This window comes from Erinaceus europaeus, chromosome 5 (genome assembly GCF_950295315.1).
Source record: "Erinaceus europaeus chromosome 5, mEriEur2.1, whole genome shotgun sequence".
Classification (NCBI taxonomy): Eukaryota; Metazoa; Chordata; class Mammalia; order Eulipotyphla; family Erinaceidae; genus Erinaceus; species Erinaceus europaeus.
In genome coordinates this window covers 60,205,148-60,232,153 of record NC_080166.1, presented here as the reverse complement: position 1 = coordinate 60,232,153, position 27,006 = coordinate 60,205,148, and the positions used below count along the sequence as shown (strand labels likewise).

Sequence of the window (27,006 nt, the reverse complement as noted above, 5' to 3'; positions counted from 1 at the left end):
TTCTCAAGTTACCTCAGATCCAGCGGATGTGATTGGCAAAAACTGAGTAGAATCTATTAACAGGTGAAGCCGATGAATTAATAATTTTAAAAAGCCCTGCTTTGTTGATGATGAGCAGTTTGTAGTGCAAATCTTCTTATAAAAATGTGTGTATATAGTAAATGAGTGAGTTCACTTGGCCAGTTAGGATCTTTGTTTTCAGATATAGCAGGAGTACAAAAAAAAAAAAAGTGGAAGCTTGTGCATGCATTTTAGGAGAGATCTCTATTGATTTCCAAGAAAAAAAATCACACTGAAAATGATTAAGGGGTCCACACATTGCCCATATCATTCATGTTCAATTTGGACGATTTAGACTGTTTCTGCACCTATTTATTCAATTAAATGACTGAGCTCATCTGCAACGATTTGTAAGAGCTTTGGGAAAATAATTGTCCAAGAGAACCAAATCATTCTACAAACCGTTCTTGGTTTACTCACGTGTCTTACAGGAATAGTACCTCTGGAAGAAGGCTGTGGGATTCTATCACTTAATATGTAATTGCCTAATTCATATTCGGGCTGGTCCCGGTATCAGTGTCTTTAATACTTTACCCAGCCAGATTTAGCAAGAAAACCAGAAAGCTGTATCCCACCCCTCTCGGCCCCCCCCCCCAAACAAAACAAAACAAAAACCCACGTCTTTTTGATGGAAGGGAAAAAAGCCTCTTGATAGTCAATTTAGATTTACTAATGAAAAATAAAGACAGCTGGAGCTCAGTGTTTACTCTGTGTACTGTTTTGGCAAAGCACTTTACACACCCCGGGAGTTAAGTACTACCGCTATTGTCGCCATTGTGTTATAAATGAGGAGGTAGCACTGGCCAGGGCTACACAGTAGCAACCTGGAGTCAATCTAGAGAGTCAAGGTCCACAGAAACTCAGCGGTTGACGTGCACTAAAAAACAAAACAAAACACATTTGTATCGATGTTGAGTTCTTTTGGGAACTTTTCTGCACTTTAATATACTACGGGGGAAACTAGAATTGTCCCAGTGTTCAGAGGAAGAGCAAGATACAGCTCTGTGCCTGCAGGGGGCGTTGTTTGTGACCATCTCTGGTCAGCTTTTGTGATGTCGGTTACAGGAGCAACAGGATGGTCCGCATGGAGTGTTTGGAGGCGACGCTGGACTAGGAAATAGTGGATTCCATTCCTCCCTGTGAGGACTAGCTGAGGGTAGGAAGAAGTTAACGGGGGCAGGGTAGGGTGGGGGTGAAGTGAGGTGTGGGGATGAGGTGAGGAGGAAGGAATGAAGTAAATGTGGCTCTTGGAGAAAGAGAAGTAGGGGCTCTGTGGTGGTGCACTTGGTTGGTCGCACACATTACAATGCGCAAGGACCTGGGTTCGAGACCCGGGGTCACCATCTGCTGGGGGAAAGTTTTGTGCGTGGTGAAGCAGGGCTGTAGGTGTGTCTCTCTCCATGTCTGGCTGTGTATCCGATTAATAAATTAGGAAGGAAGGGAGTAAGGAAGAAGTGCAATTCCAAGAGCCAGCTCCCCCTTATCTAGGGCTTCACTCCCCACTGCGTGGACTCCCCACTGTGTGGTTTCTTGGTGGTCGTGTCTTGCTGAGGTTACAGGATAAACAAACTCGGCCACACGTTGTAAAATCCTCAGAGTGAGGGGCTCCTGGAGCTCCAGGCTCCTCTGGGGCCCTTGCTGTTTGGTCCCGGCTAAGAGGTTTCACGTGTGTTGTTGTTGTCTTGCCCTGAACCATTTAACCCTTCCGTCTCTTGAAGTAACCTTTTCCTTCAAAGCCTCCCCCTAACCCCCACCTATTTCTTTTATCTTTGTATTTGAAAAACAAATGCAAGCCTTTGAGAGGCCTGGAGGTTGTTCCAGTCTTCCAACTACCAGTCTAGTTCAAGAAAATGTGTATGTGGAGACTCTACTCACAGCCCAGTGTAAGCCCTGGGTCCACTTCTTCAGAAAGGCCTCTGCCCTTGGAAAGTCAGAGAAGATGAATGATTTGGGCTAAATTAGTCAAAGTTAGATCTTTTAGGCAAATGTGTAGTTCTGGGTAGTATTATCTTGGCATGGGTTTGTACTGGGTGGAAAATTGTTTCACTTTGGGTGCCTACATCCACTCAGTAGCTCCAGGTATCTAGTACAGTTAAAACCAAAACAAGAAAGATGTTGATAAAAGAAAACGGCAGCTTTTTTTTTTTCTTTTGGATAGTCTTAAGTTTTAAACCACACGAGTGAGAACCACATAAATAATAAAAGTGTCCAGCTGAATCTAGACAAGGTAAACAGGATACTTTCCTCCCTTTAAATGGACTTTTAAGGAACACCTAAGCAAAGGGGGCTGTGGGGAGTCTGTGTGACCCCTCTTTATTTCTGCACACCCGCTTTCAGCTTGATCCTTTTTTTTTTTTTTTCAGTTGAATCAAGTTCGGACCAGCAGAATTCATATAGAAACTGATCTTTTAATATGACAATATCAGGATCCTCGCACATCTTATATACAACACGCCAATCCACATTTAAAATATATTTCTTTGGTTTACATAAAAAAAAAAAAACAGGCAGTCTTAAGATTATTTACAAAAAGAAAGACATTCAATACCACCACCATTTAAACGCAGCGTTTCCACTTAGCAAGAGCCAGGAATGGAGTTCTTCTAAACACGTTGTAACATGTGCTCTTGTTACACTGTATTAAAAGTAAATATCTAATATATAAATACATATTAGATATTTATAAACACAAAAAACGACTGCTCAATTTAAGCCACTCGCGGTTCCATAAACACAAGCCCCAAGCCCACAGGTTTATCTAGGCTGAGCGCGCAAAGCAGTTTTTGAGAACTTTTCTTGGCGATTTTTTCCCCCTCATTTTCCTGACCTCCCTGCACTGAGTTCGTGGATAACGGGGGTCACTGAGACCTAACGTTAAAGGACCCAGCGACCGTGGAGTAGGCAGGATGGCTTCTTCTGCATGGACAAGCGAGCGCCCCATGCGTCCTTACTTCTCTACCACTTCCTCCACGCTGTGGAGCTTGCACTCCTCCGAGGAGATACTGTCCACAATGGAGGAAAGGCAACGAAGGCTACTGGAGGCCGACGAGTCCATGGTAGACCCTCCTGGGCACAGGAAAAAAAGAGACACAGGGCCATGGCAAGGCGGAGCGCAGCGCAGTGCAGAGGCTCTGCGTGCCCTGGCCTGGCGCGCCCCTCTGGCTCCGGCTCCCCGCCTGTCCCGCCCCTAGTCAGGATCCAGCACTCTAATCCGGTCCCCGCCAACCCCGGGCCTTCCTTTTCCCCCTTTTACCTTCTTCCTTGGCAGTGACCGCGAGCCCCCTGGAATGATCCGAAACACTTGGCCACTGGGAGCTGCAGGTGCGCAGGAAATCCGCGCCCTGGAGCTGGAGGGAAACACCAAGGAGGTAGCACATTAAGAAGGTCACGCCAGCTACGGGGCTGAGGGGTCCTCCGTGGAGAAGGGGTGTCTGTCCTGCTTCCTGGGGCCTTTACTGCACCCCGCCTTCACGGGTCACTGGGGAGGGGAGTGGGGTCCCTACTAGCAGAGGAGCAGCTGGTGCGGTGGGTTAGGGAGGGGCCCAGCAGCTGGAAGTTAAGCCCCCACCCCACCCCCACCCCGGAGAAGGCGCCAAAGGGGACTGACTGTGCGCTCCCCCGGCCGGCCTTACTGTGTCTGGCTTGGGCCCGCAGCTGAAAGCGTCCACTCCCAGCTCTTGCATCTTCTCCTGCTGGTCCAGCCGGTGCAGGAGGTCTTGCAGTCGCTCGATGTAGCTGATGGCGCTCCGCAGAATCTCCACCTTGGGTAGCCTCTGGTTGGGGTTCGCCACGCTTCTCCTCTTGAGCGCCTCAAAGGCCTCGTTGATTTTCTTGAGCCTCCTTCTCTCGCGCAAGGTGGCCGCTTTCCGCCGGTCGGTGGGGGCAGATTTCCTCTTGCAGGTCTTGCAAGCCCAGATGAGACATTGGCCCGGGCAGTGGGGGGGCTGCAGGCCAGGGGGTGCTAAGACGTGTTCCTCGCCACTGCTGTCACTGCCGGCTTCTGGGGGCATTTGGTCCTGGCAGGGGGACAGAGTACCATCACTCCCTGGATACAGAGGCGAGCCCTCTGCCACCTCTAAGGGCTGCAGGGTCACATTTTCCCCGTCCAAGTAAAAGAAATAGGAACCCGTTTCAAAAAGGTCCATCATGTTCTCCTCCTTGGTTGGCCTCTGCCTTCGGGTTAGAACTGGGTGATGGTTTTAAAAAACCCAAGAGGAACCACCCAGATGGCATTTAATTAGTGCGGTGACATAAGTCACCCCGGCTTTATATATAGTAGCTCCTGAAACTCAATCCAACTTTTTTACTGTCATAGGCCATCTCCCAGTGTGATTGTAGCCAGTGCTCTCTCTCTACAAGATGGAGTTTGGAAGAAAACTGAGAAGTGTCACCCACCCCTACTCCCCACCCCCACCCTATGATGGATCCACCGTCCCAGTGCACAACAGGTTGAAAGAGAACAGCACAGGGAAGAAGTATATAATTTAAACAAAGCATCTCATGCTTCCATTCTACCAATTCAGATGCTAACCAGTTTACAGAGGACACTTTTAAAAACAACTGGGGATTAGCACTGCCCCATTCCCTCCCCCCACAGGCTCTTCAGAATTCTAAGTATAGACCCAGGGTGAAAGATTTCAAAGCCATAGCCATCTCTCCAAAATAGCCTAGGTCATAGTTGCAGAGGGGTTCAGTTCTTTGTTCCTGCCTGGCACAAAGATGCTATTCCTGTGATTAAGACTATCCCAGTCCTGAAAGGTTACACATGACTGTCAGGCCTCAGTCTCAACGTGCAGCAGGTAAATCATTCTCTCTCTCTCTCTCTCTCTCTTCCTGGGGTTGTAACATGGTACGGTTTGGGAGCTAGAGGTGGTGTCTGGGAGGGTGCTCAGATATCTTCCTTGACTGGTTTAGAGACTAAGATGGTTGCAACCAAGAAGTGAATGTGGTTTTTCTCTAGCAGAACAGTAGTACCTGTGAGGTAATGGGGTGAGACAGGATGAGGGTACAGCTTGAGTAATAGCTCCTTCTTTTAATTTTTTTCCCCTCCCTCCCTCCTTTTTAATTTTTTTTTATTATTGGGTAGAACAGAGAGGAATTAAGAAGAGGGGAGATAGAGAGGGAGAAAGACTGAGAGATACCTGCAGACCTGCTTCACAACTTGTGAAGTTTTCCCCCCTTCAGGTGTGGAGTGGGGGCGCTCAAACCCTGGTCCTTGCACTTCATCTTATGTGCACTTAAAACCAGGTGTGCCACTGTCTGGCCAACAGCAATAACTTCTTAAAAATGGTTTTAGTAGCAACAAGACACACACTGCAGCTAGTTTATATTTCAGGATTCCATGGAAACCCATACACAGTTATGGTCCTGTTTGACACACTGTGGTACTGTGGGTGTGTCTCTTCTCTCTCTGTCTTTCAGTCCAAAGATGCCATACAAGTTTCAGGTGAGAAAGGTAGTGAAAAATAAAGGCACAAGGAAGGAAACAGCATTTATAAATTACTTTATTTTAATGAGAGAAAAACACACAGATCAAAGCATCACTCAGTTATTATTCTCACCTGGAATCTCACAAAAAATCATCATTGTGGGGGCCAGGTGATGGCGCACCTGGTAGAACGCACATGTTACCATATGCAAGGACCCAGGTTTGAGCCCCCCGCCCCCACCTACAGGGGGAAAGCTTTGAGAGTGGTGAAGCAGGGCTGCAGGTGTGTCTCTCTCTCTCTTTCCCTCTCTCTTTTTATTATCTTTATTAGATAGAGACAACCAGAAATCAAGAGGGAAGGGGTGACAGAGAGGGACAAAGACAGAGAGACACCTACAACACTGCTTCACCACTTGTGAAACATTCGCCCTGCAGGTGGGGACCAGGGACTTGAACCCAGGTCCCTGCGCATTGTGCTATGTGTGCTCAACCAGGTGCACCACCATTGGGCCCCCCATTCTCCCTCTCTATCACCCCCTTCCTCTCAATTCTGTCTCTATCCAATAAAGATAATTAGAAACTAATTTTTTAAAAGAAATTCTTTTAAATAAAATTAACATTGTTATTCAATTCTTGGTTATGGTGGTTCTGCTGATTGAACCTGGTATCTCAGAGTCTTGGATATGATAGTCTTTTTGCATAACCATTTTGCTGTCTACTCAGGCCAGAAATAGAACTTGGATCGAAACTTATGCATAGTCTAGCATAGATATGTATGATGCTTGGGAACACAGCATCTAAGGAGACAGTGTGTAAATGATGTCGGAACTGGCTACACTTAAAAAAATTTAATTATTTATTTACTTATTTGATAGGACAAAGAAGTTGAAAGACGTAGAGACAGTTAGGGATTAAGTGAGACACCTGCAGATCAGCTTCACCACATGTGTAACGCTTTCCTCCTGCAGGTGTAGATTGGGGGCTTGAACCCTGGTTCTTGTGCAGGGTAACATGCACTTAACTGATAAGCCACAGCCCAGCCCTGGCTACTTTTCTTGCATTAAGTCTATATTCCTGAAGGTATTGCTTCAGACTCTGCTCACACAGGGCCTTCAGGTGTTACATTTTGACATTTGGGGACTATTGCTAAGTTTTTGTTGTTATGTCGCTGAGTAATTTCTTTCTTTTTTAATTTTTTTACCATAGCACTGATCAGCTCTAGTTTATGGTAGTGCTGGGGATTGAATCTAGGACTTTTCTCACCTTTAAAAAAGCAAACATTTTTCTCCATGTGTGGCATTTTTTAGGACTTGGTGTTACGAGAAGGGAAAAAGGAAATGCCAGTTTGGGGAATGGCCATGCCCTGTTAGATTAGGTAATGGGAAAAGACTCACTGACCCCAAACAACTAAGTAATGAACTCTTGGAATTCAGAACTGTTTACAAAATATGAGATCCCTGTAATTTCAATTACATTATTTCCCAGTGGAAATTGGGGAGATACAGAGAAGTAGTCAAAACAGGTTTATATAAACTGAAATTCTCCAACCTTTAAATAGCTTTTTTTTTTTTTTTTTGCTTTAGAAAAGCAAACTGTAGAATAGTACTGTCATCAATCAATAAGTCACTATAGGGAATAGGGTGCATTCATCCTAGAATCTGAAATAAGGTTAGTGATAGAGTTGAAACCTTTCTGAATAGTGTCCAAGACACTACTTTTCCTTCCATCTGCCTAATTGTGTGTTAATGGATTTCCTCTTTCATTTTAGACAGACACCTGAATGTGTCCAGTTCTTCCTCATTAGAAGAGTAGGAGTAGAAGGATTACTGCTAGCTCAGTTAGTGGGGAATTTTACTGGGTTGTGATAGGAGTCATGAAGCATTTTTGCATAGGAAAACAGACAATGTGTCATGACCTTTCCCATAACCCAATAGCTATGAGACTTGTGGCGGTATATATGATGCAAGTAGGGCAGAGCTTTGGAGTAAGACAGATCTATGTTTTAGCAATTCTTTTTTTTTTTTAATTCTTATTGTTTATTAAATCAAAATTTAAGCGATTTACAGCAATGTTTAATTGTACCTTCATGCAAAGAAACTTCCAGGCCCATATTGTTGTACAGCTCATTTCCCCAAATATTTAAGAAAAAATGTTTTCCACACGAGTTATAGCCATTTTTTTTTTTGCCTCCCTGCTTATTGCTGGGACTCAGTGCTGGCACTGCAGATCCACTGCTTCTGGAGGCCATCCCCCCCCCCCCAGTTTTGTTGCCCTTGTTGCTCTTGTTGTTGTTGTTATTGGATGGCATTGTGGTTGGATAGGACAGAGAGAAATGGAGCGAGGAAGGGAAGACAGAGAGGGGGAGAGGAGGATACACACCTGCAGACCTGCTTCACGACTTGTGAAGCGACTCCCCTGCAGATAGGGAGTTGGGGGCTCGAACCGGGATCCTTACGCTGGTCCTTGTACTTTGTGCCACCTGCGCTTAACCCGCTGCACCACCTCCCAACTCACTACAGACCATTTTTTCCACTTTTGTTGCCCTTGTTGTTTTTTCATTGTTGTGGCTATTATTATTGTTGTTGTTGTTGTTGGATAGGACAGAGAAAAATGGAGAGGGGGGAAGACAGAGGGGGAGAGAAAGACACCTGCAGACCTGCTTCACTGCCTGTGGCCTGCGAAGTGACTCCCCTGCAGGTGGGGAGCGTGCTTAACCTGCTGCGCTATTGCCCATCCCCCAGCTTTCCTATTCTTTATCCCTCTGGGAGTATGGACCCAGAGTCATTATGGGGTGCAGAAGATGGAAGGTCTGGCTTCTGTAATTGCTTTCCCGCTGAACATGGGCATTGGCAGGTGGATCCATACTCCCAGCCTCTCTCTCTCTTTCCCTAGTGGGGCGAGGCTCTGGGGAAGCGGGGCTCCAGGACATACTGGTGGAGTCGTCTGCCTGGGGAGGTCCAGTTGGCATCATGGTGGCATCTGAAACCTGGTGGCTGAAAGAAGAGTTAACATATAAAACCAAACAAATTGTTGACTAAACATGAACCTAAAGGCTGGAATATTGCAAATGAAGATTTAGGGTCTCTGTTTTGAAGATAACTAGTAGGCATATTTTAGTTATATTCCAAAGGGCCTGTGACGATAATAGTTTTTGCCTGAGCCTGACATCTGATATGCAGGTGGACCCAAGTTATAGTCTGGGGAGATGATGTCCTGGCTGGAAAGAGGACCAGAAAGCTGGATCAGGGAAGAGAGTAGCTCCCAAATACTGGAAAGATGTATAAATATTGTTGCCTATAGACCCCACTGATTTGATGTGATCTGCGGTCCATATTCAGATTAGGAGTCTATGTAACCTCTGCATCCCTGTAGGTCTGAGCTCACATTTTGTGGTCATGAGTAGGAACGTTCCAAGCTGCCCCAATTTCAGGACCCATCTTCCTCAGGAACGTTCCAAGCTGCCCCAATTTCAGGACCCATCTTCCTCAGGTGGAGCATAGAGTATGTTGTCCAGCCTCCCTTTGGAGGATGGAACACTCTCTACCGTTGTTGATCTACGTTGAGGGCAAGGTCCTATGGGGGCCCACAAAGGGTCCATTATGTTGTTCCTGATGGAGATGATCAGTGACAATGGAGAGAGGGATCTATTCGAGGTCTAGGCCCATCATGTATGTGTGGGAATCTCAGGATTTCCTGACTAGGGCCCCAGATGATGGGGTGGCCTGATAGTGACTAAAGAGGTGAGACAGATATTTAAGACAACTAATCAGATTCATTTGCTTTAATGTTTAAGTGAAAACATTGAAACTAAGGACTCCCTTTGTAAACTATTAGCTTTCTAGGGTTTAAGATACTAAATGAAAAATCACAAGAATGAAAATCTGTATCCAGCACATTAAAATAAAGGTTTTTGGTTCTACTGAGTATATTACAGAAAGGCATATCCAGAATTGAAGCATGAGAAAGGGTGGATTGGGTATAGAATTTTCTTTTAAAAATTATTTATTATTGGATAGGGACACAGAGAAATCAAAAGTGGAGGAGGAGATAGACAGAGAGACATCTGTAACCTTGCTTCACTACTCAAGTAGCTTTCCCTCTGCAGGTGGGGATTAGGGACTTGAACCCAGGTCCTTGCTCACTGTAGTGTATGCTTAACTAGGTGCACTACCGCCTGGCCTGGGAATAGAATTTCCTAAAATTCTTGTTTGGCAATCCCAGGGAGTAAGGTTGAAGTTATTAGCCAACCTGTGGGTCAGGGTGGTGCTGATTTTGAGAGGAGGCTTCAGGAAGGAAGAGACACAGATGCGGTTTTTCCAGAGCTGGTAAAGAGATTATATATATGTATGTATATATATTTATTCCCTTTTGTTGCCCTTGTTGTCTTATTGTTATAGTCATTATTGATGTTGTTGTTGTTGGATAGGACAGAGACAAATGGAGAAAGGAGGGGAAGGCAGAGAGAGGCATAGAAAGACAGACACCTGCAGACCTGCTTCACCGCCTGTGAAGCGACTCCCCTGCAGGTGGGGAGCCAGAGGCTGGAACCAGGATCCTTAGGCCGGTCCTTGCACTTGGCACCACCTGCGCTTAACCCACTAGGCTACCGCCTGACACCCCCCTATATATATATTTAAGGAATCTGCCTATCTTGTAGCATACCTGGGCTAAAAGGAAGCAGTTATAGAAGAAAGCAGAACCAAGGTCCAGATAGAAAAATTATTGTACTTTTTTTTTAAGCAGTAAAAAGAAACAAATGGAAAAAAAAATAGAAGAAAGAAGGGAGAAGGAAGGAGAGAAAGAGAATGGATGAAATTTAGTTTTAGCTACAGGTAATGAACAGCCACCAAGCTCAGTGAGTGGCTCTCTAGTAAGGCAGGTAAGTGACCAACTCCCACTGACTGTCAGGACTATTCACAAGAGGCAAATAGATGTCCTACACTTCCAGCAATAAGCAGCATGAGCTCTTGCACCTGTAACTTAGCTAATTGGCAGGCGGTTTGTGCCCAGAGATTCCCGAACTCTGGGGTAAAAATAGCTCTGCACTTAGATTGACAGAACATTCTAGTCACCTCAGAGGACATGGGGGAGGAGTGTGAACCAAGCAGAAGAGAGGGAAGGATCTTGGAATGTAAATCCTCAGCCAGCTCCAGTCATTGGCTTTAAGGCGTTATACAGAGAAATGCAATTGAACCTATATTAGGGTGGAGTTAGGGAGGTTCATCTCTCAGAATGACAAACAGTGCAGCCATCTACAAAATGGACTTCTCCTTTTTCTTTTTGTTCTTGAGGTTCCGAGTACTTCAAGGCTTGCTGTGAGAGCCATCTTTAAAGCAATCTTTTTAATATATTTATTTATTCCCTTTTTGTTGCCCTTGTTTTTATTGTTGCTGTCATTGATGTCATCGTTGTTGGACAGGACAGAGAGAAATGGAGAGAGGAGGGGAAGACAGAGAGGGGGAGAGAAAGATAGATACCTGCAGACCTGCTTCACCACCTGTGAAGTGAATCCCCTGCAGGTGGGGATCTGGGGGTTCGAACCGGAATCCTTAAGCCGAAAGTGCGACACATGCGCTTAACTCGCTGCACTACAGCATGAGTCTCCTTTAAAGCAATCTTAACAATAAATAAAATAAAGACTATGAATGGAGGAATCATACTGCTCTGCTTCTTTCTCTTTCTCTTCCTTTCTGTCTCCCTTTCTTTCCTTCTTTCCTTCATCTCTATCTTCTCTCTCTCTTTCTCCCTGAAGTCCTACTAAACTCTTTTAAGGTTTATATAATTTTTCCCCCTTTGTTCTCACTCTTGATCCCCTTTGATTTGGGAGTAGAACATGGCTTCCACAAAACAGCTGTTCAGTATATGTGCTAACTGTAAAATGCTATTTAAAGAGCTTGTCTCCCCCCCCTTCTAGATAACATTTCTGAGGAAAGAGACCATGAATCCTCCTTCCCCTGAGAAACACTTATTCCTTGATGCCTAAAAAATGAAACTATTATTCCATATGCTCACCTGTTGTTTTTCTTCACATTTGAGAGTAGCATTGGCAAGCCATTCTAGTGTTTCCATGTGGTGATGACTTCCAGATGGCCGACCAAGTGGTATAACATGGTCTAGGACAGGTACTCACTAGGCTTGACTTTCAATACTAAAACCCAAGAGCAAGTCTGAATGCCCACATCGCCTGCTGCCCAGAAAAGTACCAGCCATGCTTCCAAACATCCATTCATCCCTCAGAATGACAAACAGTGCCGCCATCTGTAAAATGGACTTTTTCTTTTTTGTTCTTGAAGTTCCAGGTAATTATGTGCGTTTGATTCCACTGTTTCTGTATTGACTTTTATGTCAAGTAGAGATTAAGAGACAAGAAGAGATCCTGCAGCCATGACTCACTGCTAGCAGAGCTTCCACTGGAATCATCCATGATGGTCTTATGGAGTGCTGGGGCTTGAACCTGAGACCATGTCCTGTAAGGTGTGCACTCTACCTCGTGAGTTATCGCTTGGCTTTGCCACATTTTCTTTCTTTCTTCTCATTTTTTTTTTCCCTCCAGGGTTATTGCTGGGCTCGGTGCCTGCACCATGAATCCACCGCTCCTGGAGGCCATTTTTCCCCCTTTTTGTTGCCCTAGTTGTTGCAGCCTCGTTGCGGTTGTTATTGCCATTGTTGACGTTGTTTTGTTGTTGGATAGGACAGAGAGAAATGGAGAGAGGAGGGGAAGACAGAGAGAGGGGGAGAGAAAGACACCTGCAGACCTGCTTCACCGCCCGTGAAGCGACTCCCCTGCAGGTGGGGAGCCGGGGGCTGGAACTGGGATCCTTACGCCGGTCCCTGCACTTTGCGCCACGTGCGCTTAACCCACTGCGCCACCGCCCGACCCCCTCTTTCTTCTCATTTTTTATTAGTATTTGGCAAGATTGTAACATAACAGAGGTGCAATTCCATGTAGTTCCCACCACCAGACTTCCGTATCTCATCCCCTCTATTGGAAGCTTCCCTATTCTTTTTTTTTTTTTTTTGTGCTTCCAGGGTTATTGCTGGGGCTCAGTGCCTGCACCATGAATCCACTGTTCCTGGAGGCCATTTTTTCCCCTTTTGTTGCCCTTGTTGTAGCCTTGTTGTGGTTATTATTGTTGTTGTTCCTTGTTGGATAGAACAGAGAGAAATGGAGAGAGGAGGGGAAGACAGAGAAGGGGAGAGAAAGATGGACACCTGCAGACCTGCTTCACCTCCTGTGAAGCGACTTTCCTGCAGATGGGGAGCTGGGGGCTCAAACCTGGATCCTTACACCCGTCCTTGAGCTTTCTGCCACGGGCGCTTAACCTGCTGAGCTACCGCCCCACCCCCAGTGCTGATTTTCCTTACTCCAGTCCCTGCACTTTGCGCTACACGAGCACAAACCCCTAGCTTCTCTCTTCTTTATTCCTCTGGGAAGAGAGACCCAAATTCTTTATGGGGAGCAGAAGGTGGGAGTTCTGGCTTCTGTAACTGCTTCTCCGCTGGACATGGGTGTTGGCAGGTGGATCCACACCCCCAGGCTGTTTCTATCTTTCCCTAGTGGGGCAGGGTTGTGGGGCGGGGAGGTTCCAGGACACATGGGTGAGGCCGTCTGATGTGGTTCCACTGGTTTCTTTTTATTTTAGTTTTATGAGCTGTTTGGACTTGATTCTTCAAAGATGTTTCCAAAGCACAGATCATGAAATGTTGTATCTTTTTTTTTTTTTTTTTGCTACTTATTTGATGATTTCTGGCCCAATGTCTGACTCTTAGATACATTTGCAGTTGAATTTTGTGCATGAGTATATGTAGTGTTCCTGTTCCATTCTTATGTTCTTTTTTAAAATTTCATTTATTTATTGGTGTATTTCACCAAAGTAAAAGACTCTGGGGTACGGGTGGGGGTTCAGGTCCTGGAACATGATGACAGAGGAGGACCTAGTGGGGGTTGTATTGTTATGTGAAAATGTTATGCATGTGTAAACTATTGTATTTTTATTATCAACTGGAAACCATTAATCCCCCAATCAATCAATAAATTTATAATTATGTATTTATTTATGATTGGATAGAGAGAGAGGAAAATTGAGTGAGGGGTGGGGAGACAGAAAGGGAGAGAGACAGAGACAATTGCAGCCCTGTTTCTCCACTTGCAAAGCTTTCTCCTGCAGGTGGAGACTGGGGGCTTAAACTGGGGTCTTTGTGCTTTGTGACATGTGTGTTCAACCATTGTGCACCACTGCCTGACGCCTGTTCTATTCTTCTGATATTTTCTCAGCACTATTTATTGTTCTCAACCTATTTTTAACTGACTCATTTATTATTTTACTGATGGTGCTTGCACCTCCAATATCCCACTGCTCCTGGTGGTCTCTTCGTCGTATTTTTTTTTTTTTTAACCAGAGCACTGTCCAGCTCTGGTTTGTGGTGGTGCAGGGGATTGAACCTGGGAGTCTGGAGTCTCAGGCAGGAGAATCTCTTTGCATAACCATTATGCTATCTACCCCTGTCCATGGTGGTCTCTTCTTTCTCCCTTCCACTTTCAAATAGAGAGATAGACGGGGAGAGCTCCAACAACACCACTGCACAGCTTGTGGAGTGGATTCTGCTCTTCGTGCTCCTACCTTAGTGCCATGGGCTCCTACCCAGGTTCTTCTCTATGATAATGTGCATACTACACCCAGTGAGCCCTCTTCTCATCCACAACAGAGTGAAGTTAGTGAACACAGTGGTTCCAACATGTGGCATTTGGCTAGTAGCACAGCGGGTTAAGCACACGTGATGCGAAGCACAAGGCCTGGCATAAGGATCCCGGTTTGAGCCCCCAGCTCCCCACCTGTGTGGGGGGGAGGTGGTCACTTCACAAGCAGTGAAGCAGGTCTGCAGGTATCTATCTTTCTTTCCCCCTCTCTGTCTTCCCCTCCTCTTTTCATGTCTCTCTGTCCTATCTAACGACAATGACATAACTGGCAACATTAACAATAATAACGATGGCAACAAAATGGGAAAAAATGGCGGCTGGATTTGAAGTGCAGGCACTGAGTCCCAGAAGTAACCCTGTAAACAAACAAACAAACAAACAAAAACAAATTCAAGGTCCAACTCTGCCTCCTTACTAAAATTTGACCTTTGGCAAACTATAGGACTCCTTTCAATTTTAATTAATCAGTGTGTATAAAAAGGAAACAAAATAATCATATGGGGGTGGGTGGTAGAATAATAATAACAACAACAATGAACAACAAGGGCAACAGAAGGGAAAAAAATGGCCTCCAAGAGCAGTGGACTGAGCCACAGCAATAACCCTGGAGGCAAAAAACAAAACAAAAAACCCCAGTCATGTAAGGTAAAAAATAATGTTAATGAAATAGATACAGTTTCTAGCTCATCATAGACTCAGTATAAATTTGAGTGTATGTGTCTGTGTATTTAAAAAGTATTTATTTATTTATTCATTCCCTTTTGTTGCCCTTGTTTTAGTGTTATAGTAATTATTGTTGTTGTCGTTGTTCTATAAGACAGAGAGAAAAGGAGAGAGGAGGGGAAGACAAAGATAGACACCTGCAGACCTGCCTCACCACTCATGAGGTGACCCCCTGCAGGTGGGGAGTCCCGGAATCAAATCAGGATCCTTACACCGGTCCTTGCGCTTTGAGCCATGTGCTCTTAACCCACTGAGCTACCACCGACTGCTCTGTCTGTGTATTTTAACCAGAGCCCTGCTGGATTCTGATCTATGGTGGTGCCTGTGATTGACCTGGAGCCTTTGGTGCCTAAGGCATAGAAGTCTGTGATGTTTCCATTGGTGTATACCATGCCGCCACAAGTCACTTCTACTTTTTTGTTTTCTGCATGACCAAAATTGTTACATATTATATAATGTAAATTTTCATTACCAAATTAAAATACTGTTCTATAATACAATTTTCTGTATATGCTACCTTTTCACCTAAAAGACTATATGAAGATTACTAAAAAGATTTCTCCCTAACTCTCCATGCAACTGTTGTTTCAAAGTTTCGGATAGATACTTTTTCAGGGTTTTTTTTTTTTTTAAAAGTATTTATTTTATTTATTTATTCCGTTTTGTTGCCCTTGTTGTTTTATTGTTGTAGTTATTATTGTTGTTGTCGTTGTTGGATAGGACAGAGAGAAATGGAGAGAGGAGGGGAAGACAGAGAGGAGGAGAGAAAGATAGACACCTGCAGACCTGCTTCACCGCCTGTGAAGCGACTCCCCTGCAGGTGGGGAGCCGGGGTTTGAACCGGGATCCTTATGCCAGTCCTTGTGCTTTGCGCCACCTGAGCTTAACCTGCTGCGCTACAGCCCGACTCCCTCAGGGTTGTTTATGTATTTCAGAATCCACAGGGATTGTGATGTGATATTCAGATGATCCAAGTAGTAGTACTGGATGTTACTAGCTTGCTAAGCTTAAACACATGGGTCAAGTAGAGAAGGTTAGCCAAGTGTTTTGTTACTGCCTTCCAACTGGCTGCTTATGACATATTGTCCAAAATAGTTGGTGCTTCAATACTTATGTCAGAGCCCAGTGTGACAAATAGTCACCACTGTAAAAACACTTTCATTCCACAAGTTTTTTCTGCTTTTTTTTTGGGGGGGGGGAGGGGAAGAGCCTGTTTAACTGGGCATACACACTTGTGTCATAATATTTTTTAGAAGCTCTTTTTTAGAAGTCAGTATAATGACCAGATAAAATATGTGAGTTTTAAGTTAAGCATGGTAAGTGATAGAAAGATGCCCCAAAGTTCTTCTGTGTTTAAACTGTGTACAGTCTTGACCTTTTTACAGACCTTACATTTTCAACTTGACACTTATTACATCAAGTTTAGTGATTTTTTTTTTTTCATCCTAATTTCAGGATCTGGGATCCATGTGATTGTTTAGAGAAGTCTTGCTCTCTATTTCACAGTGGCTTTAAAATTAAACCACTTATTTTACACTTTCTGTATTTTAAACTATTATGATGATCATTCCATTTGAACATACACTACTCAAGATTTGATGTTTTTGAGAGTATAGAATAAATATGCATATATTACAGAAATAAAAAATATAAAAGTGATTCAACTATGAAAGAAAAAAAGGTGGCAGATGTTCAGTTCACTACAAGGACCATGATTAAGGATAACAGATTTCCAGAGATGGCAGGGCCTGGAACCCAAATGCTCTCTATATGTAGTCAAAACCTGCAGTTCATGGGGTACACCTGGTTGAGTGCACCTATTACAATGCACCAGGACCCAGGTTAGAGCCAGCAGTCAAACCTGCAGGGAGAAAGCTTTTCAAGTGTTGAAACAGTGCTGTAGTTGTCTCTCTCCCTCTCTATCTCCCCCTTCCCTCTTAATTTCTGGCTATCTCTATCCAATAAATAACTTGTCATGTTTCTGACCTGGGTTCAAGCCCCAGGGCCAGATGGGAGCACAACAATGGGGGAAACGCTAAAGCTGTGGTGCTTTTCTAGGCTTTCTCATCCTTTCCCTTTCCTTTCTCTCTTTCTATATCTGAAAAGAAAGGGAGGAAAGAGAAAAAGAAATTAATGCTGCAGCTGTGCAGTGGAATTGAAAATGGTGAGTTCAGAGAACAGTTAGAGATGGGATGCAGAGAGCTGGTCTGAATGTTTACTTAATTTTTCCTAATTCTGCATGGGAAGTAGTTAAGTTGAAGATGCATTATAATTTTTTCTTTGCCTTTTATTTCTGAAAATAACTCTTTCCTGAATGCCCACTGCAGTGGAAAATGTGTTGTGCACATAGTAAATAAATGTCTGCTCTGCAGCTTTAACCCGCTTTAACACTACTGCCCCCCCCCATTTAGATTTTCAATCTTAAAGGCGTTTCTAAGCTTGATGTCAAATTTACACAGAATTAGGGCTGACTTAGTAAGGAAGACACTGAAAAAGTAGTGGCCCACTGGGTGGCGGGTAGGACTTCCTTCCATGTGTGAGATGCAGGGTCTGATTCTGGCACCACACACATATGCCCAAACAAGGACCGGCGTAAGGATCCCAGTTCAAGCCCCTGGCTCCCCACCTGCAGGGGGGTCGCTTCACAAGCAGTCTTCTTCTAGCGTTTGCCCGTCTTCCGTAGCCAGTCAACAGCGTCAGGTTGAGCCTGATGTAAAGTTTCGAGACCTCCTTTGAATCTGGAGAGGTGGCAGTCGTTGACTATGTGGGTCATAGTCTGTCTGTAGCCGCAGGGGCAGTTCGGGTCGTCTCTGGCTCCCCAGCGATGGAACATAGTGGCGCACCGGCCATGGCCTGTTCGATAGCGATTGAGGAGGGCCCAATCATAACGTGCTAGGTCAAAGCCGGGTTGACGCTTGCAGGGGTCTGTGATGAGGTGTTTGTTCTTTACCTCAGCTGACTGCCAACTCTGTTTCCAAGAGTCTGGAACAGAGAAGTTCAGTGTAGGCGTAGGGGACCAGATTGGATGACGAGATGTCAAGCGTTGGACAGGGTGGGCGAAGATATCCGCGTCCGGTCGAGCGTAGACGTGGGAAATGAACTTAGATGATGCCGCATCCCGACGAATATCTGGCGGGGCAATGTTGCTAAGAACTGGCAGCCATGGAACCGGGGTGGAACGGATGGTTCCAGAAATTATCTCATGGAGGAATAAAATTTGGAATCGACCAAGTGGACATGGGGGCTACGGAACCATACTGGGGCACAGTATTCTGCAGTGGAATAGCATAATGCCAGAGATGATGATCGTAGTGAAGTAGTGAAGCAGGTCTGCAGGTGTCTTGTCTTTCTTTCCCCCTCTGTCTTCCCCTCCTCTTGCCATTTTTCTCTGTCCTATCCAACAATAACGACAGCAATAACAACTACAACAATAAAACAATAAGATGGAATAGTTTTACCACTGATTGAAGGAAGATAAGATAGGGTGGGTATAGATAGTACGATGGTTATGCAAAGAGATTTTAATGCCTGAGGCTCTCAAGTCTTACCATAAACCAGAGCTGAGATCATCCCGTATTCATCCTTCTGTTTCTGACTTATTTCACTCAACATGATTTTTTTCAAGGTCCATCCAAGATCGGCTGAAAATGGTGAAGTCACCATTTTTTAATACGGGATGATCTCACTCTCAGGCCGAAGTTGAAAAACAAGATTAGAAAAGAAAACACAAGTCGAACCTGAAATGGAATTGGAGTATTACACCAAAGTAAAAAATACAGGTCCATGAAAAATGATGAATGAAATAGTGGGGGTTGTATTGTTAAATGGGAATCTGGGGAATGTTGTGCATGTAAAAAAAAAAAAGAAGTAGAAACGCAAAGCAAAAAAAAAAAAAAATAAAAAATAAACCAGAGCTGAGCAGTGAGTGCACTGGTAAAAGAGAAACAGAGGGAGGGAGGGCGAGGGGAGAGGGGGGAGTGGAGGGGGATGGGGAGGGGAAGGGATGGGTTAGGGAGAGGGGGAGGGGGATGGGGGAGAGAACAAGGGAAATAACTGTAAGAGCAGACTTGGGAGAGAGACTGAGACTGCCCACAGGACTAGTTTACATAAGCACCCAAGCCCTGCCTTTACCTCCTTTCTAAGCCACACCCCACACCTGTTGCCACACCCATTTCCCTGGGGGACATATGTCTGTGTTTCCCCTGGTACTTCCTGTAATTTTCTTTTTTCTTTCTTTTCTTTTTAACTTTATTTATTATGTAATGTAATTTCCCTTTTGTTGCCCTTGCTTATCGTCGTTGTATTGCTGTCGTTGTTATTGCTGTCGTTGTTGTTGGGTAGGACAGAGAGAAATGGAGAGAGGAGGGGAAGACAGAGGGGGGAGAGAAAGACACCTGCAGACCTGCTTCACCGCCTGTGAAGCGACTCCCCTGCAGGTGGGGAGCCGGGGGCTGGAACCGGGTACCTTATGTCGGTCTTTGCGCTTTGTGCCACCTGTGCTTCCCCCGCTGCCACCGCCCGGCTCCCCTTCCTGTAATTTTCTGACCTCAACAAATGTGTATGGTTGGCATGTCACTGAGTTCATTTACCCCAAGTAGGGACTTGGGCCATGCATCAGTAAGGAAGTAGTGAATCCACTTTGAAGCAGAGACATTTAAAAAAAAAATTAAAAAATAATATTTAGTGGTACATATTTATTTTACAAACGGGAAAAACAGATAGTGGAAATAACATACCTAAAATAACACAATTTTTAAATCACCAATTGAAAGCACATTGGAGAGACTCATACCCATGCTATGGGTGGAAGTGTTACTTTTCATATTTTTTTAAATTAACATGTATCAAGTCTTATAACTACTCATATCTTTGGGTACAGTAATCTTTACTAATATTCCCAAGAAATTGAAAAGATACATAAATTATTGTACACCAGTACTCACATAATGTTATTCATAAGATGATAAACTTAAATCAACTTCAGTGTCTTAAGATGAGAATATCAGTGGGGCCAGGCAGTGGTGCATCTGGCTAAGCACTCACACTACAGTGCACAAGGACCAGGGTTCAAGCCCCTGGCCCCCACCTGCAGGGGGAAAGCTTCACAAGTGGTGAAGCAGGGCTGCAGGTGTCTCTCTGCCTCTTTCCTTCTCTATCTCCCTCACCCCTCAATTTCTCTCTGTCTCTATCCTATAATAAGTAAATAAATAAAAAAAGAATATCAATGAAAATGATCTCATATACATTGAGTACATTCTATGAAATATGGCATGGATGAAAGGTTATTGAGGGAAGTGAAAAATCTCATGAAAAGTTCAGATCCAACAGATCCTAGAAAGATGGACAGAATGTGGATGGTAGATAAAGAACATGAAGGAATGGATATGGTCAAATTATGGTAAGAATAATTTGTGGGACAGATTTAGAAGGTAATGACTGTGGGGTTAGCCCACAGGAAACAGGAAATCCATCAGTAGACAGGTTTGAGTTTCTGACATGCCATGCTTCTGGCTTCTGTGAAGAATTATTGCATAGAAAAACATAAGACAAATAGGAATGCCTTTTCAGACTACCTGGTAGTACATGTCACAGATTTGAAGCAGAGTCTTTCCCTATTACGTGTGGTTTTTTTTCATGGCATTTTGGTCTTCTGCAATGATTGAACTGTCAAAATGGAAATATGGTCAATGAAAATAGAGAAAGTTAACAAAAGAGATCTTTTATATTTAAAAAAATAATATATATATTCCCTTTTGTTGCCCTTGTTGTTTTTTATTATTGTAGTTATAATTGTTGTTGTTATTGTCATCATTGTTAGATAGGACACAGAGAAATGGAGAGAGGAGGGGAAGACAGGGGGGAGAGAAAGACAGACACCTGCAGACCTGTTTCAGCACCTGTGAAGTGACTCCCCTGCAGGTGGGGAGCCGGGGGCTCGAACCTGGATCCTTGCACATGGTCATATGTGGGCTCAGCTGGGTGCTCTGGCACTGGGACTTTGGTTTACATGGTTTAGAAATATTTCTCACCTCTTCAAAATATGTTCTGATATCTGACACACCCTTCCCCATATCTGCCCGTCAAAATCCAGGTTTTGTACCCACTGGACCTTTCTCTACCCTCACAGCTCATTCCCTCCACCCCCACTCTCCCTTGGTAACCTCAGTTCTGTACTTGTCTGCATGACTCTGACTGTCCCCTTGCTTGGTTCGTGTCTTTTCAACCAAGAGTTACTTACTAGTGAGAGAGGACATGCTATCCTAGGGATAGAAACCTAGACATCATGCTCTACCCATTGTGCCACCTCCCAATCCATGTGCTTTGCTTTGTCTTTTTTTTTTTTTTTTTTTGTTTGCCTCCAGGGTTATTGCTGGGCTTTGTGCCAGCACTACGAATCCACTGCTCCTGGATTTTCCCCCATTTTGGTGCCCTTGTTGTGGTTGCTGTTGTTATTGCTGTTATAGCTGTTGTTGTTGTTGGACAAGACAGAGAGAAATCAAGAGGGGGAGACAGAGGGGGGAGAAAAAGACACTTGCAGACCTGCTTCACTGCCTGTGAAGCAACTCCTCTGCAGGCGGGGAGCTGGGGGCTTGAACTGGGATCCTTAAGGTTCTTGCACTTCATGTCATGTGCACTTAACCTGTTGTGCTACGGCCAGCCCCATTTTTTTTTTTTTTAGTTTTCAATAAAGTTATTTAATTAAATAACTAAGTAGTCCCCTTCTTTGTCTTGTTTTTAAGTTCACTTACACATACGATAGTGTGGGCTTGAAAGATAAGTTTCTGTCTTGAGATGGTAGGGATATCTTCGTCCAAGAATTACATGACTGAGGGTAGACAGAATCTACTTCTAAATTGTTTTTCAAGGAAACCATCATATACTCTTGATGGTATACCTAGAGCTCTTAAAAAAGCCTTCTATTGGGGGTCGGGCGGTAGCACAGCGGGTAAAGCACACGTGGCGCCAAGCGCAAGGACCAGCATAAGGATCCCGGTTCGAGCCCCCGGCTCCCCACCTGCAGGGGAGTCGCTTCACAGGCGGTGAAGCAAGTCTGCAAGTGTCTATCTTTCTCTCCCCTTCTCTGTCTTCCCCTCCTCTCTCCATTTCTCTCTGTCCTATCCAACAACAATAATAACCACAGCAAGGGTTAGTACAACAACAAGGGCAACAAAAAGGGATAAAATAGCCTCCAGGAGCAGTGGATTCATGGTGCAGGCACTGGGCCCCAGCAATAACCCTGGAGGCAAAAAAAAAAAAAAGCCTTCTATTCTGCTCAAATTGCACTACTGTGACCTGTGTCTCCTGTGCTGGGTATCTCGTGGAGTTTGGAGTAACGCTCTTTGCATACAATCAAGGGCTCTAGCAACACAGTTTCCTCATCTCTACTTTCCACTTCTGACTCCTCTAGGAGCTGACGCCAGTTGTCCATCTTGCCATTTGTCCATTGATCTCCTTTCAACAGAACTATTTTCTTCTCTCAGCTGTTAGCAGCCATTTAAAGTCTTACAAACTTGAGGCCTGGCAGTGATGCACCTGGTTAAGTTCACACATTACCGTGCACAAGGACCAGGGTTGACCTCAGTGCCCCACCTGTAGAAGGTACCATTCACAAGCCATGAAGCAGGTCTGCTTCATGTCCTATTTCTTTATTTCTATCTACTCCACCCCTCTCAAGTTCTCTCCGCCTTGTCAAAAAGAAGAAAGAAAGAGAAAAAGAGTAAAAGAAAAGGAGAAAATGGCTATGAGGAGTGGTGGATTTGTCGTGCAGGACCAAGCTCCAAAGATGTCCCTGGTGACAAAGAAACAGAAACAGCTATCAGAAGAGACCTGTGTTCATAGCATCACAGTTTGTTCTCATCAGAACTTGGAAGCAACCCAGATGTCCACCACCAAATGAGTGGCGAGATAAGCCAAAACAGAGAAGGATGAATATCAAATGATCTCACTTATTAGCGGGACTTAATAAAGTAGGGACCAGGAGGAAGAGCACAGAGTGAGACATGGACTGGACATGGGGCATTGCACCAGAGCAGAGGACTCTGGGGAGGGAGGGAGAGCACAGAGTGAGACATGGACTGGAAATGGGGTATTGCACCAGAGCAAAGGACTCTGGGAAGGGAGGAGGAGGAAGAAGAATAAAACTTTGGGGGCCTGGTACATAATGAAACTGTATGCATATGTCAGTGACTGCACTGTAAAGCATTAAGCGTCCTCAATAGAAATAATTAAAATATAAATAAAGGATTTTACAAACTTCATATAGAACTCTTTATTGAACATTCTTTGTGTTCAGAGGACTTAAAAACCAGCTCTTGGGGTCAGGCTGTAGCGCAGCGGGTTAAGCGCAGGTGGTGCAAAGCACAAGGACCGACATAAGGATCCCGGTTCAAACCCTGGCTCCCCACCTGCAGGGGAGTCGCTTCACAGGCGGTGAAGCAGGTCTGTAGGTGTCTGTCTTTCTCTCCTCCTCTCTGTCTTCCCCTCCTCTCTCCATTTCTCTCTGTCCTATCCAACAATGACAACAACAATAATAACTACAACAATAAAACAACAAGGGCAACAAAAGGGAATAAATAAATAAAATAAATATTAAAAAAAAAGAAAAAAAAACAGCTCTTGAAGATATGTCAGAGTCATTATGCAGCCTGCTGCGTACGCCACTACCCACTTTCACAAAGGGAAACTTCAACTTGAACTCCTGAAAAATGAAAAGAACCAACAAGGGCAACAAAAGGGAATAAATAAATAATTATTAAAGAAAAGAAATACATTTAAAAAAATGAAAAGAGCAAAAACCAGGGTAGGTAGTGGCACACCTGTTTGAGTGCACCTGTTTCAATGTACAAGGACCCTGGTGGGTTCAAGTCCCTGGTCCCTACCTGCAGGGGGAAAGCTTCACAAGTGGTGAAGCAGGGCTGCAGGTGTCTCTCTGACTCCCTCTCTACCACTCCTTCCCTCTTGATTTCTGGCTGTCTCTAGCCAGCAAACAAATAAATAAATGTAATTTAAAAAAATTAGAACAAAATCTACTAGCTCTCTCTACCTATGCTGACTGGGTTTGGCAAGCTACAAGTCCCTAGAAATATATTCTTTCCTGAATCAATTAGGAATACCAAAGGAGACCACCTGGGACCACAACAAGACAGGACTAGAACGACTACAGGAACCTACCAAATCACCAGTGAGTGCAAACACACATTGCTGGTGACAGAGAGGAGCCTAGGGAGAGACTAAGTGGCTGGTAGTCTGGCGGTTTATCAGTTGAGACACCACCTCCAGTCTATTCCACCAACAAGGGGACAGCTGAAGGGAGGAGAGGACTCCCCAGAGAATCACCAAGTGCAACTCTGAGTGTCCACTGCTACTGCCCTCAGAATCTGGAGCAGCGGCAGGGAGGGACACCGGGGAACAGATATCTAACCAGGAAACTCAGGAGAAGACCTATACCTCGGTGGCATAGCTGTGGGGCAGTGAAAGTCTCTTTGCATAACCACTGGACTATCTCTGCCACACCTTGCCTTATCTCTTGGTCAGGAGTCAGTTCTTCTAGCGTTTGCCCTTCTTCCGTAGCCAGTCAACAGCGTCAGGTTGAGCCTGATGTAAAGTTTCGAGTCAGTGATTAAGCTAAGAAGCCTACTTATAGTTTAGAAGCCCTCAGGCTCCCATAGCCTACAGAGAGAGAGAGAAAAAAGAGGCTTTTAAATCACTGAGCTCCAACTCAGGGATTAAAATACTATTGAAACAACTGTTAACTTCCACCACTGTGAACCCTTTAATTACCTTACTTAAACACAAATCAATCCAGGAAATAGTGATCAGTAATTTGAAAAGTACTAAGAGAGGGAACTCATAACATAATATATAAAATGAGTAAACCAACAAGAAGAAATATTGGAGAAACTATCCAGGACAACAGCCCAGCTAAAAGCCCCCCAAAGGGTGAAGCCCAAAATAATGAGTTCAACATCCAAACATTAGCTAAGGAAATAATCACAGGAGTTAGTAAAAAGTTTGAAAGAATTGTAATCAGAACAAGCTAAAACAGTATCAGAACAGGGAAACAAAATAGATGAACTCCAGAAAACAGTAGAGGGTAGAGAGAATAGAATCAATGAGGCTGAAGACAGAATTAGCAAGATCGAGGACGAATTAGAGACAACTAAAAAAGAAGTAAGAGATCTCAAAAAGATATTAAGAGATGCTGAAAACAACAGAGACCTATGGGATGACTTCAAAAGAAACAATGTACGCATTATTGGCTTACCAGAGGAAGAAAGGGAGGAAGATAATAGCTGAAAACTTCTCTAGTCTAGACAACATCAAAGACATAAAGATTCAAGAATCCCAGAGGGTCCCAAACAGAATTAACCCAGACTTAAAGACACCAAGACACATCCTATTTAGAATGGAAAGGAATAAGGATAAAGAAAGGATGCTGAAGGCTGCAAGAGAAAAACAAAGAGTCACCTACAGAGGAAAACCCATAAGATTAGCAGCAAACTTCTCCACACAAACACTACAGGCCAGAAGAGAATGGCAAGATATCTATTGAGTGCTCAATGAGAAAGGCTTTCAACCGAGAACACTATATCCTGCTAGACTGTCATTCAGACTAGATGGAGGCATCAAAACCTTCTCAGACAAGCAACAGTTGAAGGAATCAACTATCACCAAGCCTTCCCTGAAAGAAGTTCTGACAGGTCTTCTATAAACAGTCAGACCATCATAAATAGGACATATATCAGAACACTCTAAAACCCTACAAGAATGGTGTTAAAATTATCTTCAATATTTGATATCAATAAATGTCAATGGCCTGAATTCACCTACTAAAAGACACAGAGTAGGAAGATGGATCAGAAAATACAACCCAACAATATGTTGTCTACAGGAAACTCACCTAACTCAACAAGACAAACACAGACTTAAAGTGAAAGGATGGAAAACTATCATACAAGCCAATGGCCCACAAAAAAGGACAGGAACAGCTATTCTCATATCTGACATGATAGACTTTAAAATAGATAAGATTTAAAAAGATAGGAATGGACACTACTTAATGCTCAGAGGATCAGAGGACACTACTTAACGATCAGAGGATCAGTCAATCAAGAGGACTTAACAATTATTAACATCTATGCACCCAATGAGAAGCCATCTAAATACATCAAACTTTTACTGAAAGAGCTACAGCAATATATTAACAGCAACACAATCATAGTAGGGGACTTCAACACCCCACTCTCTCAACTTGACAGATCATCCAGGCAGAAAATCAATAAAGACATAAGGGAGCTAAATGAAGAGATAGATAAACTAGAACTATTGGAAAATTTCAGAGTCATTCATCCCAAGAAACTGGAACACACATTTTACTCAAATCCACATGGATCATTCTCAAGGATAGACCATATGTTAGGCCACAAAGACAGCATCAGAAAATTAGAGGATTGAAATCATCCCAAGCATCTTTTCAGACCACAGTGGAATTAAACTAACACTTAACAATCAACAAAAGATTAGTAATAGTTCCAAAATGTGGAAGCTCAACAGTACACTTCTTAACAACCTCTGGGTCTCAAAGAGGAAATAAAAGAAGAAATCAAAATGTTTTGAGAATTCAATGAAAATGAAGACACAAGCTATCAAAATATTTGGGACACAGCTAAGGCAGTACTAAGAGGGAAGTTCATAGCTATACAAGCACACATTAGGAAACAAGAAAAAGCACACATAAACAGCCTGATTGCACATCTTAAAGACCTAGAAGAAGAACAACAAAGGAACCCTAAAGCAACCAGAAGGACAGAAATCACTAACGTTAGGGTGGAAATAAATAACATTGAGAATAAGAAAACCATACAAAAGATCAATGAAAGTAAATGTTGGTTCTTTGAAAGAGTAAACAAAATCGACAAACCTTTAGCCAGACTCACAAAACAAAAAAGGGAGAAGACCCAAATAAATCGCATAGTAAATGAAAGAGGAGATATCACAACAGACACCGCAGAAATTCAACATATCATGCGAGGCTTCTATGAACAGCTATATGCTACCAAGCTAGAGAACTTGGAAGAAATGGACGATTTCCTAGATA

The 27,006-nt window shown here is 43.9% G+C and overlaps 1 protein-coding gene and 1 long non-coding RNA gene across 3 annotated transcripts in view; one reads left to right on the top strand and one right to left on the bottom strand.

Moving 5' to 3' along the window:
• Window positions 1-2,448: 2,448 nt before the first annotated feature.
• MYF6 (myogenic factor 6) lies at window positions 2,449-4,297 on the bottom strand. Its single transcript, XM_007525646.2, has 3 exons — window positions 3,693-4,297; window positions 3,314-3,407; window positions 2,449-3,126 (listed from the first exon to the last, which is right to left on the bottom strand). Exons 1-3 carry the CDS (start codon window positions 4,206-4,208, stop codon window positions 3,008-3,010), a joined length of 729 nt encoding a protein of 242 aa, XP_007525708.1. The 5' UTR covers window positions 4,209-4,297; the 3' UTR covers window positions 2,449-3,007.
• Window positions 3,332-27,006, top strand: part of LOC132538615 (uncharacterized) — a 720,469-nt gene continuing 696,794 nt past the window's right edge. Inside the window, exons 1-2 of one of the 2 annotated variants that reach the window (XR_009549958.1) lie at window positions 3,332-3,428; window positions 11,782-11,978. This is a non-coding gene — a long non-coding RNA (uncharacterized LOC132538615). Of the gene's footprint in view, window positions 3,429-4,736; window positions 4,860-11,781; window positions 11,979-27,006 lie in introns of those variants that run through there. The other variant, XR_009549957.1, reaches the window with a different exon arrangement.

What these genes read in the sequence shown, in the direction of transcription:
- MYF6 (XM_007525646.2), bottom strand. Translation starts at nt 4,208, where the DNA reads ATGATGGACCTTTTTGAAACGGGTTCCTATTTCTTTTACTTGGACGGG. An exon ending in GCGGGCCCAAGCCAGACACA is followed by an intron (nt 3,408 to 3,692) that starts GTAAGGCCGGCC and finishes GTTTCCCTCCAG; the next exon opens with CTCCAGGGCGCGGATTTCCT. An exon ending in GGTCACTGCCAAGGAAGAAG is followed by an intron (nt 3,127 to 3,313) that starts GTAAAAGGGGGA and finishes TCCTGTGCCCAG; the next exon opens with GAGGGTCTACCATGGACTCG.